This window comes from Zalophus californianus, chromosome 2 (assembly GCF_009762305.2).
Source record: "Zalophus californianus isolate mZalCal1 chromosome 2, mZalCal1.pri.v2, whole genome shotgun sequence".
NCBI classification, from domain to species: Eukaryota; Metazoa; Chordata; class Mammalia; order Carnivora; family Otariidae; genus Zalophus; species Zalophus californianus.
Window position 1 is genome coordinate 155,645,463 of NC_045596.1, and position 20,798 is coordinate 155,666,260.

Here is a 20,798-nt window from a genome sequence, read left to right on the forward strand (position 1 = left end):
AGCATGTAAGAATCTTGTTTGAAGGACAAAATGCTTTTACCTTAGTTATTTATAAACTATATATTCATTTTATAATGCTAGATTTGTAATATTCTTATTGGAAGAAAATTCCAAAATGTCATGTTTAAGTTGTGATTGTAACCTATTATTATACAATTTTCATTTGAGACAAAGTAAATCATTAAAGCTTCTCAACTTTAAAACAAGTCTTATGATTTCCATCTTTCCTGTTAACATTTATAACCAGGTTTTTTGGGGGGGGGGCAGCATTTTAAAACACATCTTTTCTCATTTTCTAACAGTGTTTAACCTTGTATTACCTTCAATTTTTGTAAAATTACATTAATTCTATCATTTTGTTTTTTAAACTCTTCTCCTGCAGACAGAATGAGTCAATCCTAAAAGACAGTTGATGTTTTTTACAAGAGACTCTAAAGCTTCAGCAAACATGTACTAATGTGAAAGCTTCAGTAAGTATGTACTATGTGGGGAGAGAAGAACATTTTAATAGAACATTTCCCCCTTGAATGAAGAAATTCACTTATTTCTACTTAAAAATAGGTTCAACTCAAATGATTTTATTTGAAACTTTTAAAACGCGGAAGTTGAACAAAGGATGAGAAGCAGAATGAAAGGATCTTTTAAGCACGGACGGTTACCTTCTCTGCGGTCACATGCTCTGTAGGAAATGTCAGTCACTGCTTTAGTTCCCAGACATGTCCCACTCTTTCGAAGTCCTTTAGAGAGCTCTCTCCCTTCTGGCTGAAAGAGGTTCTTCTTTTGTAGCACTTGGACTGAGTTGTATCTTCCGAATTTGCGAGTGTAGACATACAGAGGCTCTTCCTCCTCTTCCCAGGTAAACGGGAAAAACCGGCAGCAAAGCCCTCCTTGTTTTCTTTACCTGATACGGGGAGCGACAGACTTGGTTTCTGTCCAGAAGACACAGTTTCTTGAGAGAGGGACAGGCTTTCAAATCCTCTGCTGTCAACCGTACATATTGTTCTCCTTTTCATTCTTTGGGAAGTGCAGGATGTGGAAGGAAATGGAAGTGAAATCCATACAAGCCCTTCATCTTCCAAATCTTTCCGTAGCCTTGTGCTACGTCTTACTTTTGTTTCGCTATTTGTTCTCTGGAAGGTTTGCTCTATGGAGGCTGACAAATCTTTATACAGTTCAGAATTTTCTAAACCAATTTCTAGAGAGCTGCTCACTATGTAGGGAGGTTTGTGATTTCCATTTTTCTCCAAATATAAACTCTGGCCGTCGGAATAACACATAGAGCGTCTTCTATGCATCTTTTTTCCACCACTCACACCAGTGCTACTTTGACCTTCTATGGAGTTTCTTCCCAAACCCGCACTCGGGCTTTTACTTTCTTTTACATTGCCACTTAACACCTCTTCATTTTGTAAGTCAGATGATAAGCGCGTGGGCTGCACTTTTCCTCCGGTAGCTATTAAAAAGTCATCCTGTTTTTCACACTTTATGTTTACATCTTCTGAAATCTTAAAGATTTGAAAAAGGTTTTCCACGTTTTGACCGGCAGCAGCCAATTCCCGGCACGGCAGGATAGCACTGGATTCTGCATCATCTGATGCCAGGGGCTCTGCGGTCACAGGAGCACAAGAAACATGACTGCTTTCACTCTCAGGGCCAGCTCTCAGTCCATTTTCGCCTTCCGATTTAATCTCAGCTTTTAGAATAGTTTTACGTTCATTAGTTGCTACGGCACTTATATTTAAATCTTGATCTAAAGTAGCGTTAATAAGCGACAAGGAACTTTTTGTGTAAGAGCTGCAGAATGCAGACAGATAGTATTTATTAAAGCCTTGATTCATCGGCAAATCTTCTGGGTTCTGGGGCAAAAGAGTCTTTCTTTCAGGAAGCTTCGCTTCTTCAAGTTCACCGTTGGAGTTGAAATCATCTAAGGGCATGGACATAAGTTTAAATCTCACTAAAAAGTAACAATGGAAATCAAACAGGTGCCATAGCGTATTCTGTGTTTTAGGCTTTCAAAACTCACAAGACTTACAAATGCTATGCTGTACTTGCCACCATCTGTCATCCTGCTCTTCCTTTTTTTTAGTTCTTCCCCAAGCCACAGGTTAAGAAAATATGTATTTAATACATGAGTGAATAAAGTACATAATCTCAGACCATGAAACTGAGAAGTGTATCTCAAATTGCTTCCTCTATTCTAATGTACTTTCCACACTCAATTAGCATGAGGCAGCCACTTTTCCCATTTCCCGAAAAACGAATTACTGAAAATGGGCACCACCGCCCTTCCGCAAATTTTCTAGCTATGTTTCCCCAGAAATAGAGAAAAGAAAACTTGGAATTCTGGGGGATCCGAGGATTTAGCCGAAAGGGTGTTTTTGAAGACACTTAGGTCTTATGCCCTGTGTTAAAAATTTTAATATGATTTAAACAGCACTGTACTCTCAAACAGAGCTATGTTTGTTTCAATATTCTAAAAGTCTTCCCCTTCCACCTCAATCTGACGAAAAGACTCCAGGAAGACATGCCATGTGGAGGCAGTCCTGTGGGTTTGACACACTGCATCATATCACACAGGTGAACGAAACATCATCAATGTTTTAAAGCTATGTAACACAGCCTTAAATAAATACATCTTTTTTTAAAAAAAAAAGATGTATTTATTTATTTTGAGAAAGTGAGAATGAGAGAGAGAGAGAGAGAGAGAGAGAGAGAGAGAGAGAGAGAGAGAGCATGAGAGGGGGGAGGGTCCGAGGGAGAAGCAGACTCCCTGCTGAGCAGGGAGCCCGATGCAGGACTCGATCCCGGGACTCCAGGATCATGACCTGAGCCGAAGGCAGTTGCTTAACCAACTGAGCCACACAGGCGCCCTTAAATAAATACATCTTAAAATAAATTTTTTTAAAAATGGGGGGTGCCTGGGTGGCTCAGTCGGTTAAGTCTCCAACTCTTGATTTCAGCTTAGGTCATGATCTCAGGGTGGTGAGACGGAGTCCCAGGTCAGGCTCCACACTCAACAGGAAGTCTGCTGCAGATTCTCTTCCTCTCCTTCCCTCCCTGCCCCTCCTCCAGCTCCCACGTGTGTGCGTGCACACACTCTCTCCATTACTTCATGATCTGGGTACTTAAAATCAGGTCACGAAAGGCAGAGATTAGCACAGGGTCCACTCAGTGGCAACCAACTAATATGCCACTTGGGCTCTTTATACAACTTTAAAAATCGATGTTTATGTATTTTTCATGGAAATGACATGCTAGAGAAGAAAGGTAGGGGACAGGGATAGAGGGAGGAAGAGAGACAGAAAGGGACAGGGAAAAATGGAAAAGGAGGGAAGCAAGATTTTGCTTTAAACCCTTATAACAGATGATACCACTGGTGATAGATACAAAATCCTTCAGGTATTTTTAAAAAAAAGAAATTCTCTAGTAAGATGCAACATGGAAAACACATACTAATAGTCATTGTTTAAACATCTTTGGAAAAACTCCGGTCAGGAACTGGAGATATAATGAAGTAAGACTTAGTTTTCAGTCTCAAGGGGACTGCAGTTTGTAGGGGAGGGAGGTAGACGGCACATTACAAACTTGATGGTAAAGGTGTAATGCGAACAAAGACTTTTCCTGGAAAGGCAGCTGGCACAGCTAAATCTTCAAGGATAAGCAGCATTAGGCCAGATTAAAAAGAGGCGGGGTGGCCAATCCCCTGCCCCAAGACAAGCACATAAAGAGACTGGGGAAGGAGCCCAGGGGCTGGAGCAGCTTGTGCGTGATGATGGGCTAGCAGGGGTTTGTTTAAACTCTGTGCTTTCCGGAAGTTGAGAAGTAGGTAGAAGCCAATAGTCTAGGGTGGCATATACCTTATTCATCCTTGGATCTATTATAAACCCTACATATATGTTGCAAATGGAATGCAGGCTCTAAATCTCTGATGACTGACAAACACGCCTATTTTTAAAATTATTCTATACAAAATGAACACACCGAATGAATACATACTCTTATTAATTTCAGCATGATTTCAGTGAATTTTCAAACTCAGCCATTATAAAACAGAAGCAATTCCAATTTTTATCTAACCAGTATGTCAAGTGACTTAATCTTTGCCTTCCAACAAAACTGTTTCAAAGTAATCCAGTTCAATTTATAAATGTTATTTCTAGTAGATGCTTAGCAGTGTCAACTCTACTGAAACATCACAGGGCAAGTATTTTTTTTTGTCCTTAATTATAAAAGATTTATCTATTACTGAGCCATCACCTTGTTTACTCTTCATGATGGACCATAACACTACACAGAATTCATTTGAGCAGAATGCTATAAAAACACATTAAAATGCTTTAAAAAGAAAAAAGGATGGAAGGAAATTATTTCCCCTAAAACTATATGCACTCTCTTGTGTCTTAGTTTCTCTGGGGAGAGGGTCCAGAGCTCCTATCAGATTCTGAAGAGGGTAAAATTTACGAACTATTGCTTCCTTAACTTAAAATTCTCATGGTAATATGAGGGAAGGTTGCTATTTTTATTTGTATGCTCTTTAATAGTGAATGGGAAAAAGGGAAAGAGGGTGCAGCAGCAAGAAAGTGGCAGAGAAGATAAAACAGTAACAGGACAAGAGCAGGGTACCTGAACACAGCCTGTCGCTGCCTGGAGTGGGAGGCATTATCTCGGAGAGCTCAGGCAGCTCGGGGATAGGACTGAGGAGCGGCTTCTTCGAAGCAAGGTCTCTTTCCCCGTATAAAGACTTCTGAACGCTCTTCTTTCCCTTTGCTTTCTTCTTCCTGCAACTTTTTAAAGCCTGTGAAATGTATTAAAATGCCGTAATTGGGAAAGATGTCACACCATATACAATTTTGGCCCTTTAATTAATTCTTAACGAAAAACCTGAGACCAGTTAAGCCATTTAAAATGTTAGAAATTCTGAGTCAGGCGTGGGGGGCTGGGTAGCTTACACAAAGTCAAAGAGAATATGAAGCAGAACTCAATTTACAGATGCTATGGTAATCAATGGTCTACATTTCCACAAAACATTTGCCAAAGTAAGTTCTGGGTGAGTGAAAGACAGATTAGATGCTGTAGAGTTGACAGACTTAAGACGTGAAGATATTTTTTAAGTAGGATACAGTTAGGCTGACCCGCGATTAACCTAGGATGAGCTATCTACTGGAAGCTATGGGAGATTGTCTTCTGCTCAGAGGTTTGGAAGAAGAAACAACAGTTGTATACATAAAAGTTAAAGATAACACAAAGCTAGCTGAGCTGCTTTCTAACAACAGATGATTTAATCAAGATTAAAATGAATAGGTCAGTTGTATACATAAAAGTTAAAGATAACACAAAGCTAGCTGAGCTGCTTTCTAACAACAGATGATTTAATCAAGATTAAAATGAATAGGTCAAAATAAGATGGGCTAACGAGCACAAGTAGAAGATGATGGACAATGGTCTGGTGATAACTGATGGAAAACACGTGGGTTTCTATAAAAATAAAAACTGTTCTAATAATATCTAGAATGTAGTATTAAATTCAGTTTTGACTGCCATGTTAGCAACTGAGAACTAATGTTCATTGTTAAAAAAAAGTTTCACACGGAAAGGACCTCAGGGAAACTCAAACATTGTATTGTTATGAGCAAAAAGAAACACACTCTATGTGATAATATTGGAGAGAACCAGACTTTAGGTCAACATAAGGAACATGTTTTTAGCAATTAAAACTGCCAGAAAATAGAATCCATTCAAACATTTATTGAGAAACCACTATGTACAGGTATTAACTGGCGAGATAGAAAACAAAAACCAAACAGGATGTGGTCTTTAGAGGGCTCCCAGTCTAACAGCAAGTAACTGTAATACATACAAACCATGACAGACTCTATACGGACCGAGATGAGTATCTGGCCTACAGGGGGCTTTCAAGACTGCTTCATAAAGCAAGCAAGGCCCTTGTATGCAATGAGTATGAGTCTGAAAAGAATGAAGTTTCACTGCATGGTGATTCAGGGAGTGACAACATTTGATTTTACATTTAAGAAAGATCATTTGGGTGAAAGCACAGAAACTAATGATGTGAAAGAGTGGATGATATTCAAGAAGAGTACAAAAATGGCACAGAACTGTATGTTCCTGGAGATATCTATAGATATCCTGTAAAAACAAAACAAAATAAAACATTCCATGGAAAAATAATTTTAGAACTGTACAAGATAAATGTTCCTCTTGGTGATTTACAATATACATTTAACATTAAATTCTCTGAGAAGTCCTCAGTATAAATAATCTCCATACACACTAGGAAAATGCTGGGTTAACTATTTTTCCATGAAATTTTTTTTTTTTTATGGAACATCTGTTGACATTCCATGGAACAGTTGGGGAATCGACAGCTTGGTCAATGGATATGGAAACCAAGAGAAAAATCTTAACTTGGGCTCCACGATGAGATGCAAAAGAGAACATTCGACCTCTGGTGCTGGATGCCTGACTCTACTACCTAACAGCCTTACGATCTTAGGCAAGTTACTTCACCTCTGTACCTCCTCCTCCTCCTCTGCAGAATCAGAACCACACCAGCACACACCACAGATAACAGCAGTGAGTATTAAGTTAAAGTTAGTTAACATAAGTGAAATGGTTAAAATAAGGCTTGAGCCATATACAGAAGAGCTATGTGTCAGCTTTCTTGTTCTTCTAAATTCTCATGTTTACTTATTGGTTCCATTTTGAGTTCTTATAGCTAGCTCCATCTCTCTAAATAAGAGGCTCATAGTGTTGTATTTTTAACTTTCTATAACGGATAATTTAAACACACAACAGGTAGAACAGTATATTGAGCCCCAGGTACCCATCCTCTAGCTTCAAGAATTACTAACATATAGAAATCAGGATTCATTTATAATCCCCTTCCCTCAGATTATTTTAAAGCAAATCCCAGGCATTACCCCATTTTGTGTGAAAATCCTGCAGTATCCTTAGGAGACAGAGTTCCTTTTTTCATTCCATAATAAAATGAAACCTTTTATTACCTGGCATTGTATTTTATTGTTGATTTTTCCCTTTTACAATGCCATTTCCCCCAGTTTTATTGAAATATAATTGACAGATAAAATTTAAGGTATATAATGTAATGACTTGATATATGTATATACTGCAAATTGATTACTTTTTTAAATAACAACAAATACCATTCACTACTTCTAAGCCTTGACAGAGCTAGGAAATCCTTTTAAAGGAAAAAAAAAAACATGAGTCAGTACTGATGTTTCCAATTCAAATGCAGCCTAACAAAGTTCTGAAATTTTTATATTTTATCTAATGGTAAAGTCTGGATTCCTAATGACAGTTAAAATAAAACACACACACACACACACACACACACACACACACACACAAGAAGCTAACTACTGATACATAATGACAGTTAAAATAAAACACACACACACACACACACACACACACACACACACACACACACACACACACACACACACACACACACGAAGCTAACTACTGATACATGCAACAACCTGGATAAATCTTCTGAGGATTACGCTGAGTGAAAGAAGCCAGTCCCAAGAAGTCACATAGAGTGTGATTACATTTACATAACATTCTGGAAATGACAAAATGAAAGAAATGGAGAAGAGATTAGTGGTTGCCACTTAAGGTGGGGACAGGCATGGGAAGTAAGCAGGGCTACAAAAGGGCAAGAGGAGACCGCTGTGGCAATGGAAATGTTCTGTATCTTGACCGTGCTGGCATTTTTCTGTGTGATATTGTCTAAATTTTACAGGTCATCACTGGGGGAAACTGGGTAGAGGGTACCTGGGAAATCTCCGTAATTCTTGTTACAACATCCTAACATCTAAAATGATCTCAAACAGCTTAGACACAAAGAACAAAGACAGCAATTTTCCCTATTATTTCCTCAGAGACCAAATTTCTCCAATTGGTCCATAAATGTCTTTTTACAACTATTCAAATCAGGATCCCAATAAGGTCCTTACACATTCCATTTGGTTGACAGATCTTTTAATATATGGTTCTGTTTTTTTTCCCTTACCATTTATTTGATGAGTAAACTGAGGCACTTGTCTCAGAGAATTAGCCAAACTCTGGATTTGGTTGACTGCAATTAAGGCGTCTTTATTTTCCTCTCTCCCCTACACTTCCTACAACTGGTCATTAGATCTAGGCTTGATTAGATTCAGCTTTGATTTTTGTTTTTTGCAAAGAGCATTTCATGATGCCTGTAGACATCCTCATTGCACTGGAAGGACCCTGTTCTCTCCCCTGTGACACTGTGATTGACTGGTTGGGCTCAGGTGTTCAGTCCAATCCATCCATTCTGGCTCCCACATCAGCCTTCTACTTCATGATCAACAACTTCCATGAACGTGTCTTTTTTATTTATTAGCAGAAATTCTCCTATAAATAACTTTCCCTTATCAATGATTTGCTTCCCTGAAACAGAATTCCCATATTTTCCAGTTTTCACAAAAATGAGTTGGTGTCCTAGACAGCTTCTAAGGTGACCTTTAAGATTTTTTAACTATTATGAAGTGTTTTTTCATATTTGAAATATGTTTCAACCCACTGCAATTATTTTTTTTTAAAGGATTTTATTTATTTGACAGAGAGAGCGAGAGCACAAGCACGGGGAGAGGCAGAGGGAGAGGGAGAAGCAGGCTCCCTGCTGAGCAGCAAGCCTGATGCGGGGCTTGATCCCAGGCAGACATTTAACTTAGACTGAGCCACCCAGGCATCCTGCAATTGTTATTAATGAGAATCACACTGTCCCACATTTGGTGAGTGGAGCCCCTTCGAGATGGTTTGAGGTCCTTCCCTGTAGCCCCAGTGGTTTCTTAAGCGTCCTTCATTGCACACCGGTACCAACTCAGGCTCGTTTCCTACATGTGCTGTTCATAAACCTGAAAGCAGCCATCTCACACTGGAACCTTGATCAGTTTTAGTTGAAAATGGTATTCAGAAATGGCAACCTAGGGACCCGGGGTGCACGCTGCTTCTAAGCCTTGAAAGAGCTAGGAAATCTTTTTAAAGGAAAAAAACATGAATCCATACTGATGTTTCCAATTCAAATGTGGCCTAACAAAATTCTGAATTTGAATTTTTATTTTTTGTCTAATGGTAAAGTCTGGATTCCTAATGACAGTTAAAAAAAAAACCCACAAAAATCTTTATTTTCTTTATTCTAGATTGCACTCCTCTCTCAATAGGAATCTTCATGCTGTTTAAGCTCACTCTCTCTTCAGTCACTCTTGTCCTTAGGATGCTTTCCACAAGGAAAGTTCTAGGTTTGAAAGAATTCTTTGTGAGGTTAAGTCACCAACTTGATACCCAGATTAATTTGTTTCATTTTATTTCCAATTTTTAAGGACCATTCTCTTTTTCATAATTTTGACTTGTTTCACAGTCATGTATAACCCTGACACAGTTCAATGTCAAAAGTACAAAACATGTTCAATGAAGTCCAGCTTTGAGTCCTTCCTAGTGCCTCCTCTGTCCTCTCTCCCTAGAGGTAATCAGTTGTTTTTGACTTATTTTCCCACTTTTATGAAAAGATTTTATGTGTATGAATATATACACACATTGACACATACAAACACATTTAATGTTCCCTATTTTCTTAGATAAAAAATGAATAGATATATTCATTTGTCATATTGGCTGCCATAACAAAACACCACAGACTAGGTGGCTTACACAGCTTTAATCTCTTTTCTCAGTTTTGGGGGCTGGAAGTCCAAGATCAAGGTGCTGGTAGGGTTGGTCTCCTCTGAGGCCTCCCTCTTCAGTGTGCAGATGGCCACCTTCCTGCTGCCTCTTTACATGGTCTTCTCCCTGGGTGTGTGCACACTTAGGGTCTCCTTTTGTGTCCAAACTTCCTCTTATAAGGACACAAGTCAGACTAGAGACCATCCCAACGGCCTCATGTTAACTCAATCACCCAATCAAAGGCCTTATCTCTAAACATAGTCACATTCTGAGGTGCTGGAGGTTAGGGTTTCAATGCAGAAGTATTTTGGGGGCAGGGTGGGGGTGGGATCACAATTCAGTACCAAGAAACCTACTATAATACGTTATTTTACATTTTTTTTTTCACTTAACAGTACATCCTGGCATCATCCCATCACTGCAAATTCTCTTCACTATTTTCCACAGCTGCAAAATACTTTGTCAACACACCACAGTTTATTCAACCAGTCTCATACTGACGGACATAGTTGTTTAGTTTTTTTTGCATTACAGAGGGTACTGCAAAAAATAACTTTGTCCATATGCCTTTTTGCATTTTGTCATTGGATCTGAGACAGATTCCCAGACATGAGATTGCTGAGCCAAAAGGTAAATTTGTTTCTTTTCATCAACTTTTAAAATATATCTTGAACCCCTGACCTGTAAAGATAATCATAATGACAGCTGTAGTGCTTGCTATGGTCAGGCACTGTTCTAACCATTTTACAAGCATTAACTCATTTAATGCACACAAGCTTATAAATTAAGTACCGTTATTACCTTTATTTAAAAACCAATAGAGAAATCAAGAATCTTGCCTGCCATTCCACTGGTAGGAGGCGGTCAAGCCAGAATTTAGAACCTAGGATGTCTGGCCACAGAACGTGCACTGTTAACCCCTTATACCGAATGCTAACACCCTCACTGACATCTTCTCTACCCACTTTTCATCTTCTGCTAGTAGCTACATTTAGACCGTCGTGCACAACAATCAAGTTCTTAAAGCTTTGCCCTTAGTTGAAAACAAAGAGCATTTACATTATGACTGTAAACATTTTTCATTGCTCTGCCAAGGACAAAGCTCATCTTCCTTTCCTCTGGCGCCCCCTGTAGGTGACTCCTAGCACTAGAAAACATACTTTTCCTTACACTCCTTTACTGCTTGGAATCACATTTAACGTTTGCTTCGTATTTACTCTAAAACTTTTATACACGGACTTTTATTTTTTATTATATTTTATATAATTACCTTTCTTTTTCTTCTTATATGACACACCTTCCACTTTCTCAACCATGGGTCTTTTTGTTTTTCTCTCCAGAGACCATATATCCCTGGAGCACCCTTTCCTCTTGCTCAAATTGGGACTGGCTGCTTTTTAAGGCTGGCTGAACAACCATGTTCAGAGACTTCCCTTGCACTTCTCTCCTGTATTATTAGATTCGCTGTGTTCTGAATCCTTAAGCTTACTTCCTCAGTTTGCTAGAGTATCTCCTCCAATAATACCCAAAGAAAAAGTTTCAGAGTCCCAGAGTGTCTAAATGTCTTTATTTTTTCTTTTACACTTAATTGAATTTGGCTGGGTTCATAATATTGGGCTGAAATCAAGTTTCATTCAAAACTTTAAAGGTCCCGTTCAATTACCTTTCAGCATTCGGACTGCTGGTAAACTTGATACTACTCAGATTCTTGTTTCTGGGAGGAAAAGTCCACTTTTCTTGTTCTCCTTATTGTTCAATTTCATACTGACAGGCTGAAGTCCTGGTCTTTTTTTTTTAATTGTACTAGGCTTTCAGTAGGCCCTTAGAACCTGAAGATTCCTTTCTTCCACTATTAGAAATCCCCTTCTTTTGACAATTTCTCTCATTCTATCTTTGTGTTCTTTCTGAGATACCTAGTCTCCTAGATTCAACTTTCATGTCTCTTATTACTAGCTTGTTTCTCTTTTGCTCTACCTTCTGGGAGACTTTCCTTTATTCTCTAGTCCAACTACTAAATTTTACATATTTATGAATATTTCTCCCTCTGCTCCTTTTTTATAGCAGCCTCTTAGTTCTATGCAGATAATATTTTCTTAAATCCAAGTATGTCAGGTTTTTTTTTTAAATAAAGTTTCCTTCCATTCCCAGAATAATCTCTCTTTCTGGGGTCAGTTTTTCAACTTTTAAAAATTGATCTATCATCTCTTCTTTCTACTCAGTTGTCTGATTTTACAGAAGACTTCATAAATTGGTCTGAGAGTTTCCTCTGCTTTCCAGCTCCATCTCTTTCCGGCAGGGAAATTCTACTGGCAACTCTGTGCAGGGTGGGGCAGGGCAGAATGGGGAGTCTCATCTGTAGGCTTTGCTTGAGGGCAAGAGCAGGCTGTCAAGACGATGGGACTTTCCAAATGCCAGAATGAGGGCTTTCACCTACATGACAACAGCTGTTCTGAGATGGGAGAACATGGCAGGACAGGGGGTGGGGTGCCAACTGGTACAAATTGTCTCATATACAGAACTTCAGTTATTCTGTTTTCCATTACCACTTCCCACTCTCATCTTCCACTGGACTTGCCAACACTGGGCCCAGAGTCTCCTGGGATCACGCAGTGTGCAGGCTGGTTCCCAATGCCTCTCTAACTCCCTCTGAGCGCATCCTGGGCTATAAATCTACCTCTTTCATCTGTCAATGTGCCCTCATCCACTTTTTCTTCCAGAGAGTCACTGAAGGCTGTCATCTGTTGCTTAACAACCCTGCTCCCTTCCTTCCTCTTCTCACTGCTGAGTCTAGTCTTTATTATATCAATTATTTTAATTCCATGGGGTCCTGGGAGGGGTTGGAACAAACCTTAATGCTCAATCCTCCTTGAACTTTCTGGCTATTGATTTTATGTCAAAAAGTACGTGTACATTCTTTGTAGCAGTGTTTTTTAAAGAGTCTGAAGAAAACCAATTTCTGATGCAATAATAAAGGTGTATGCACATTTTTTAACTTATGTGTATTTTTTTTCAGCAAAGGGATCTTTCAAAGGAGGTGATCTAAAAGAGGGATTGAACCAGAAAAACTTCCAGTTTCTTCTGGCTTTGCAGACTTGCAGATGTTTGGGCCATGTTTAAGCCAGTTTCTGTTTCATGGAACAGGATGGAAGTTTACTGTTTTTTTGGGGGGGGGGGGGATGGTTTGGGGTAAAATTGAGGAGTTTAGTTTTGGAAAAGTTGATAGCTGAGGTGCTTGTAGGATGGGTTAAGAAGTCTAGTAGGCCATTAATCATGTTTATAGATCAGAAAGATCTGGGACACATCAACCATGCCGCCTATGACATCACCCGGAAAATACACAATTTAGAAAGACAAAGAGTAGAACTCTGGGTAATACAGACAAAGGCTGGGTGGAAAAAAAATAAACCTTTAACGGAGACTGTAAAGGGATGCTCTCAGTTTTGTCAAATGCTGCTGAGGTGGCAAGGAACCACGAGATCTCAAAAGCTGTACTAGCTTTTAGTCACTAAGTTACTCAACACCTTGGGAAAAAAATTCAAGTGAAGAGATGGAAAGTGAGACCAGACTTCAGGTCTTATCTGAAGCTATGACTGCCATCGGAGCACCTGTGAGTCTCTCTAGGAGCAACATTGGATGGGAGAGGGAGTGGGGGTGGATTAATCCAGAGGTGAAGTGGAATGAAAGGAATGGAGAACGGGCATTACTGATAAGAGGTGGTGAAACAGATCAGGCAGCTCCGGGTGAACAAGGAAACGCAGGAAACGACGGGATATCTGAAGGCTGGAGGGTATGCAGAGGGGCCAGAAGATCATTAGTACTGAAACAGGTATGTGAGGGAGTGAGAATGCTGGCTGGAGAGGCAGCTAGGGGCAGTGAATGGGACACAGAAATGTGGACTATTAAAAGTGGGCAGGTCTTAGGGACCAACAAGCTGTGGGGAATGGCAGAGGAAGGTCTGGATCACTGAAGTGGCCGAGGTCCGGTGACTGAGTTAAGGTGCTAGATTGGCTATCCATAAAGAGATCATGAAGTCCCCCTGAGCCAGAACAGGCCTTGAAGTGTCGAGGAAGATGAAGAACCAGTTTTCTAAATTCTTCCTCAAATATGGGAAGAGATCCAGCCCCTGGCAGAAGTGAAGGCAAACAAGGGGCAGATGGCACACTCATCTTTGTCTAAGAAATGAGAGGGTTCCTTTCATAGGGTGAGGTTAGATTCGATTCAAAGGTAAGAATTTAACATTTGAGTGCTGATGTTTTACTGTGCTAAATGTACATAATACAATGAAGATATAGAAATGGTTCTCGGGTAATTACAGCTGAGTACATAACTGCCTCTGGCCCTTTCTATTCTATGATGATTTTAATACTCTTGGTCTAATGTTAACTAGAAAAATTTTGTTTCCATGCTTTCCTAATCATACAACAAAGAAATGTACCACTTCTACCCTTATTATATCTTTAAACACACACTTACCTGATTCTTTTTAGGAAGTACCCCTCCTGTGCGCTTCCTTTCCTGAGATTTCCTCCTAGTAATTTTCTTTTCTTTACAAGGCTGAGCTTCTCTATTAAGTAAGTTGCAAACATTCTCTTCTGCAAAAGTGATCAATTGCTATAAAGAAAATTCAAAGGAAGGATACCATAAAACACAAGCAAGTGCATTATGATTTATGTTTCTCACATTTATTTTCCTTCCCACACTGCTTCTACATTTTCTATCCCAGTTCCTTTTAATTCACAAATTCCATTAGAAGTACTTTATTTTTTTAAAGATTTAATTTATTTATTTGACAGAGAGAGAGAGACGGTGAGAGAGGGAACACAAGCAGGGAGAGCAGGAGAGGGAGAAGCAGGCTCCCCGCAGAGCAGGGAGCCCGATACGGGGCTCGATCCCAGGACCCTGGGATCATGACCTAAGCCTAAGGCAGATGCCTAACGACTGAGCCACCCAGGCGCCCCCATTAGAGGTACTTTAACCATCTTAAACTTGAATGGGGGAGAAGAGTAACTACCAATTTCTGATCTTATTAAACAGACCCAGAAGCATATGCATTCTGTCCATTATTTTAAGAAAGAAAAAAAATTTTTTAATTAGTTGATTTATTTCTTTATCAAATATTTACTAAGCATCTACAATTTAGGAACTAACTCCTATTGAGTTATGGGTGGAAACATGCATTTAAATTATCTAAATGTGAATTCTAGGTTTATCACCCAAAAATATCAGCTAAAAGCCCCATAATGGTATGTTATATATTTATGAATTTAGACAAAAATCCAATTTTATCTAGTTTGATGAAATAGGAAAAGACATGCATTCAATGGGAGTTATGCTCCTACTGAAAAGAGTTAAAACCCAGTGTTAACGGGGCGCCTGGGTGGCTCAGTTGGTTGGGCGACTGCCTTCGGCTCAGGTCATGATCCCGAAGTCCAGGGATTGAGCCCCGCATTGGGCTCCCTGCTCAGCGAGGAGCCTGCTTCTTCCTCTGCCCCTACCCCCCCCATGTACACTCTCTCTCTCTCTCTCATTCTCACGCTCTCAAATAAATAAATTAATTTAAAAAAAAACCCAGTGTTAAAAAAAATTAAAAAAGGAAATATTTTTGTAAAAAGATATATTTATGCCATTTTCTGGCTCTGTTAATTACACACTAATTTTTTTTTTTTTTTTTTACAGATTTTATTTATTTACTTGACAGAGAGAGACAGCAAGAGAGGGAACACAAGCAGGGGGAGTGGGAGATGGGGAAGCAGGCTTCCCGCAGAGCAGGGAGCCCGATGCGGGGCTCAATCCCAGGACACTGGGATCATGACCTGAGCCGAAGGCGGACACTTAATGACTGAGCCACCCAGGCGCCCCAATTACACACTACTCTTGTCCACTGTGTACCTCAATAAAATCCATAAAACCACATAGATCCCAAATAAATGTTCCAAACAGATTACCTTCTACATTAACACAAACTCTGAAAGCAGCTTGTTTTATTGTATTTTTCTTCTAACAGAATTAAAATCAAATCAGAAAAAGAGCATTACCATGGGTTATATGCTACATAGGTAAGGTATTAGCTCTCAGTGACATTAATCAAATCAAGATTTTACCCATAATCCTGTGATCATAAAAACAGAAAAAATCTATAGCAAGATTTAAAAACAAATACACTGTGCCAAATACAAACACTTACACTTCTTCTGTTAGAGGCCCGTGTTATTCTACCAACTTTATGGGAGGCTATTTTCTCATGGTTTTTTGAAGAGCTAAAGGTATCAGTTCCTGATGAAGAAGACATAAGCAAAATTAGGGTAGCTAACAAAAAGTTGTAAAAGCCATCATTTTTCAGATATACTGGATACTGTTTTGGATAGGCACCTCTGCTTTTAGCATAATATAATATCTAAACATAAATAATTTAACTACCCAGAATAAATTTTGAGATTCAAAAACATGTTTCAGAACTTTAAGTTTACTGAATACCCAGAAACTTTCACTACTTTCCATAGAGAATGCATACCGTATTATCCTAACAGATGAAATCACATTACAGTAAATACCATATTTAACTCATGTCCATTTATTCCAAGCTACATCTTGTACAGTGAAGTTGCAATAAAGGGAATTAAGATGATCGTGAAAATAATTTTTTTAACTTACAAAATTCAGGTAACTTTTTCATTTAATCACTTTTAATGGTAGAAATGAAAAGCAGTGTAATGTATAAAAGAGCATGGGCTTTGGAACATGACAGACTACACTTCCAGGTTTAGCTCTAACTTCACACTCCAGGTCTTGGATTCTGTAGCAGTGAATCTGGTTTGTGTCTTCCAGCCAACGAGAAGCCACTAAGGGATTTCCGTCAGGGGAGAGACATGAATAATCGTTCCCATGACATCTGTCATCCAAGTCCCAGCTTGCCTTGTCATATCATAAAGACAGGGACTCGAAAAGTACAAGTGCCCCAGAGGCCAACTTAATGTTGGTGAACAATTCTGGACCCTGAAAAATGACCATTGTGGTCCATGTCATTCAGTTGTGCCAACTGTCACCAGGAGCTTACTGTTGACAGGAGTTGAGAGGGCAACTCCACTGTCTGCAGGGACTTGAAAAATGGGGCTACCATCTATGGAAGTTAACTGTGGGTGATTACAAGGTGTGAGACCTGGATGGGCAACAGACCCCCCCTTTTTTTTAAGATTTATTTATTTTAGAGAGAAAGCACACAAGCAGGGGGAAGGGCAGAAGGAGAGGGAGAGAATCTCAAGCAGGCTCTGACTCCCTGCTGAGTTTGGGGCCCTACACAGGGCTCAATCTTACCACACTGAAATCATGACCTGAGCCAAAATCAAGAGTCAGACGCTTAACCAACTGAGCCACCCAGGGGCCCCAAGAGACTTCTTATAAGCTTTACTATACTATATGGTTTTTTAAAGCAAGCATGCATTGTTATAATAAAATTTTAAAAGGAAATTAAGGTTTAGTTTCATATATATACATATTGAAAATGACACTTATCTGGCTTTAAGATAAATAAAAGTTAAGATAAATAAAAGTTACTACCTGAAAGAGTCTCAGAGATTGAAGACTTACTAAGAGGACTCAGAACTGCAAATGATACCTGAAGAGGTTCTATGTTTTCCTAAACAAAGAAAAACAAGAGTAGAAATTAGACATCCTTAAATTCAGTGGATATGTAATGTACCCTTTTTGTAAGTGGAACTATAGTAAGCATAGAGATGGGAAATCAATAAAAGATTAAGAAAAAAAGTCAAAGCAAAACAAAGATATTGAATATAAAAATTTTATATTTACTAATCTTTAATGAAACTGTTTACTAACTACAGTCCAACAAATAAAATATTAAATGGAAGTAGCCATAATGTTCTATCAATAACTTACTCTTTTGAGTTACTTAAAATCACATGTCCTAATTCTGTAGTAAATGGAACATTCCATTAATAAACACAACCTAACATTTCAGTATTATTCAGGGGAACTTCAGGGAAAATGGCAATACAAATGCAGATGTCAAATCTTTTTTTCCCACATTGTCAGTATGATGGTAGCTGTTGGTTTTTCATAAACAAAACTTGTCAGTTTGAAGAAATTTTCTTTAATCACGTTTGCTCAGAGTTCTTATCAGAAATGACCATATGGTTTTTCTTAATTTGTTAACATGGTGAATTATAGATCGTTTTTCAGATACTCAACCAACCTGGCATCTCTGGGTTAAATCTCACTTGGTCATGATGTATTATGTTCATGAGGCGATAGTTTTCTTATAATGTCTGACTATGGTATCAGGTTAATGTTGACATTTATGAACTGGGAATTACTCTCACCTCCCCAATTTGTTTGAAAGAGTATACCTAAAATTAGGTCTTCCTTAAGTGTTTGGTAGAATTCATTAGCAAAATCATCTGGACATGCAGTTTTCTTTGTGGGAAGGTTTTAACTACAACTTAAATTTCTTCAGTTGATATTGGGTTAATGAGGTAATTTATATCTTCTAGTCCAAGATTTGGTTGTTCGTGTTTTTCAAGGAGTGTATCTAGTTTACTCATGTTGTTGAATTTATTGGCATTAAGTTTTTTATAATACCCTTATTATCTTTTTATCTGTATTATCCTTCTAAAACCTGTTAGAATATGTGGTCATGTCACATTTCATTCCTTATATTGGTAATTTGAGTATTTCCCCTTTTTTTCCTCTGAATAGTTTGATTAGAAGTTTACTCATTTATTTTTCTAAAGCATCTTTTTTATTTCAATGATTTTTCTCTATTTTTGTTTTTTACTTTATTTCTGCATTTATCTTTCTTAATTCCTGCTGTTTACTTTGGCTTTAATTTGCTTTTATTGGGTTTTTTTTTTTTTGAGATTTTATTTATTTATTCTACAGGAAGAGACAGCGAGAGAGGGAACACAAGCAGGGCGGGTGGGAGAGGGAGAAGCAGGCTTCCTACTGAGCAGTGAGCCTGATGCAGGACTCGATCCCAGGACCCCAGGATCATGACCTGAGCCGAAGGCAGATGCTTAATGACTGAGCCACCCAGGCACCCCCTTTTATTAGTTTCTTAAAATGGAAGTTGGGATCATTAATTTGAGATGTCTCTTATGCTGAAATACAGGCTTTAATTATTTCCCTCTAAGCCTGCTTTCGTGCATCCCACACATTTTTGCTGTCGTTCTGTAGTGTTTAAGGTTTACAGCATACGTGTTTAACTCACACTATTTTGTGTACAGCATAAGAACCCCTCTCAGCCTCTATGCCATATTACTTTTGTTATGTATCTTACTGACATGGTATAAACCAAACAATATGCTCTTGTTATCCTTGCTTTAAAGAATCTGTTATAGAGATTAATAATAATAAAATCTGTTACATTTGCCCACATGGGTTAGCAGCTTCAGTGCTCTTCATTCCTTTGTTAGATTTCCATTGGGAGCCTTTCTTTTTTTTTTTTTTTTTGACTAAAGGACTTCCTCCAGCATTTCTTCTAATGCTCACCCACTATGGCAATGAATCCGCTCAGCTTCCCCATGACTGAAAAAGCCTGACCTTCACCTTTGTTTTGAAAGATGGCTTCACTGGATATAGAATTCTAGTTTGACAAGCTTTGTTGTTGTTACTGGTTTGGTTTTCTGCTCCAAGTAAATGCTGCTGCGTTGTCCTTTGGCTTGTAGTTTCTAATGAGCGTTCTGCTGCCTCTCATGTTTGTTGTTCTTTATGTCACGGGTACTTTTGCTCTAGGTCCTCCCAGGCCATATATCATGGATTCTAAGCAATGATGTGTCTTTTCATACTATTTCATGTTTCTTGTGCTAGGAATTTAAACTTCAGATTTGAGTTTATAATTTTATAAAATTGGAAAATTTTCAGCCATTATGTTTCAAATATTTTTTCTGTTCTTTCTGATCTCTTCTCTCCTTTGGGGACTCTAATTGCATGCATATTATGTCACCTAAAGTTGTACCAAGCTCACCAATTGCTCATTTTTGTTCAGTCATTTTTATTCTTTCATGGAGCATAATTTCTATTGCTACATCTTTGAGTTTGCTAATTTTTTCTTTTGCAATCTCTAATATGCTATATTAATCTCATTCAACATATTTTTCTTCCCAAAGATTATAATTTTCAGTGACCGTAATGTACAGAGTTCAAGTTGGATCTTTTCTGTATCTTTCATGTTCTGAACAAGTTCAATCTTTCTTCCACTTCCCTGAACATATGAAAAATAGTGAAAGTAACTTTTTTAATGCCTTTGTCTACAAATTCTACCATATGTGTAATTTCTGGGTCTACTTCTAGGGATTGATTTTTCTCATTATGGGGCATCTTTTCTTACATCTATTAGTTTTTAATTGAAATGTCAGACGTTTTGAATTTAATGTTATCTGACACTGGATAGTTTTGCTGTTCTTGAGCTAGGTTATACAATGCAGTAAAGTCACTTGGAGGAAAGCTGTGTCCTTTCAAAGCTTGCTTTTAAGCTCTGCTAGGCTTTTAGTCTAATTTTGTTCTACTAGTGAGGCAATACTCTCCTGAGTACCTGATGCCCATTATAAGGTTTTTCTATCACTCAGGTTGCTGGGGACACTTCCTGCCCCTCTGTAAGCTCTAAGGATTGTTCCCTCTGTTCCATTTGGGTAGCCCTTTCCCTGGCATCAGGCAGTTTATTCACAAGCACACACTGACCAGTACTCCAATGAGGCTCAAGTGAGACCCTATGCACATCTCCAGAGCTCTCTGGGCAGCTCTCTCCTCTCTGGTCCTTTGCCACAAGCTCTAGCCTCCTTTGCTTTCCCGGACCCCAGCTCCATTTTCTCAACTCATGGAGACTGCCAGGCAGTCTTTCTATATGCCAAGGTAGACCCTTCCTGTGCTGTCGCCTGGAAGTCCAGCCCAGGCAGTAAGTTGGGGCTCCTGTACAGCTTGCCTCATTTGTTACCCCTCTCTTAGGGATTATTCTCCTGTGCTTCCTGATGTTCTATGTCTGAGAACCATTGTGGCGTATATTTTCTAGTTTGTTTTTGTTTTTTTGTTTCTTTTGAAAACGTAAATTAGGTCCC

The 20,798-nt window shown here is 38.7% G+C and overlaps 1 protein-coding gene across 7 annotated transcripts in view; it reads right to left on the bottom strand.

Moving 5' to 3' along the window:
* Positions 1–561: 561 nt before the first annotated feature.
* The window catches only part of CDCA2 (cell division cycle associated 2), a 46,535-nt gene continuing 26,298 nt past the window's right edge, over positions 562–20,798 (bottom strand). For all 7 annotated transcript variants that reach the window (XM_027599753.2, XM_027599754.2, XM_027599755.2 and 4 more), the window contains 5 exons: positions 17,287–17,365; positions 15,917–16,005; positions 14,206–14,343; positions 4,624–4,795; positions 562–1,924 (listed from right to left, as the gene is read on the bottom strand). In XM_027599753.2, coding sequence (XP_027455554.2) covers positions 696–1,924; positions 4,624–4,795; positions 14,206–14,343; positions 15,917–16,005; positions 17,287–17,365 — 1,707 coding nt within the window. In that variant the 3' untranslated portion in view covers positions 562–695. The remainder of the gene's footprint in view (positions 1,925–4,623; positions 4,796–14,205; positions 14,344–15,916; positions 16,006–17,286; positions 17,366–20,798) is intronic.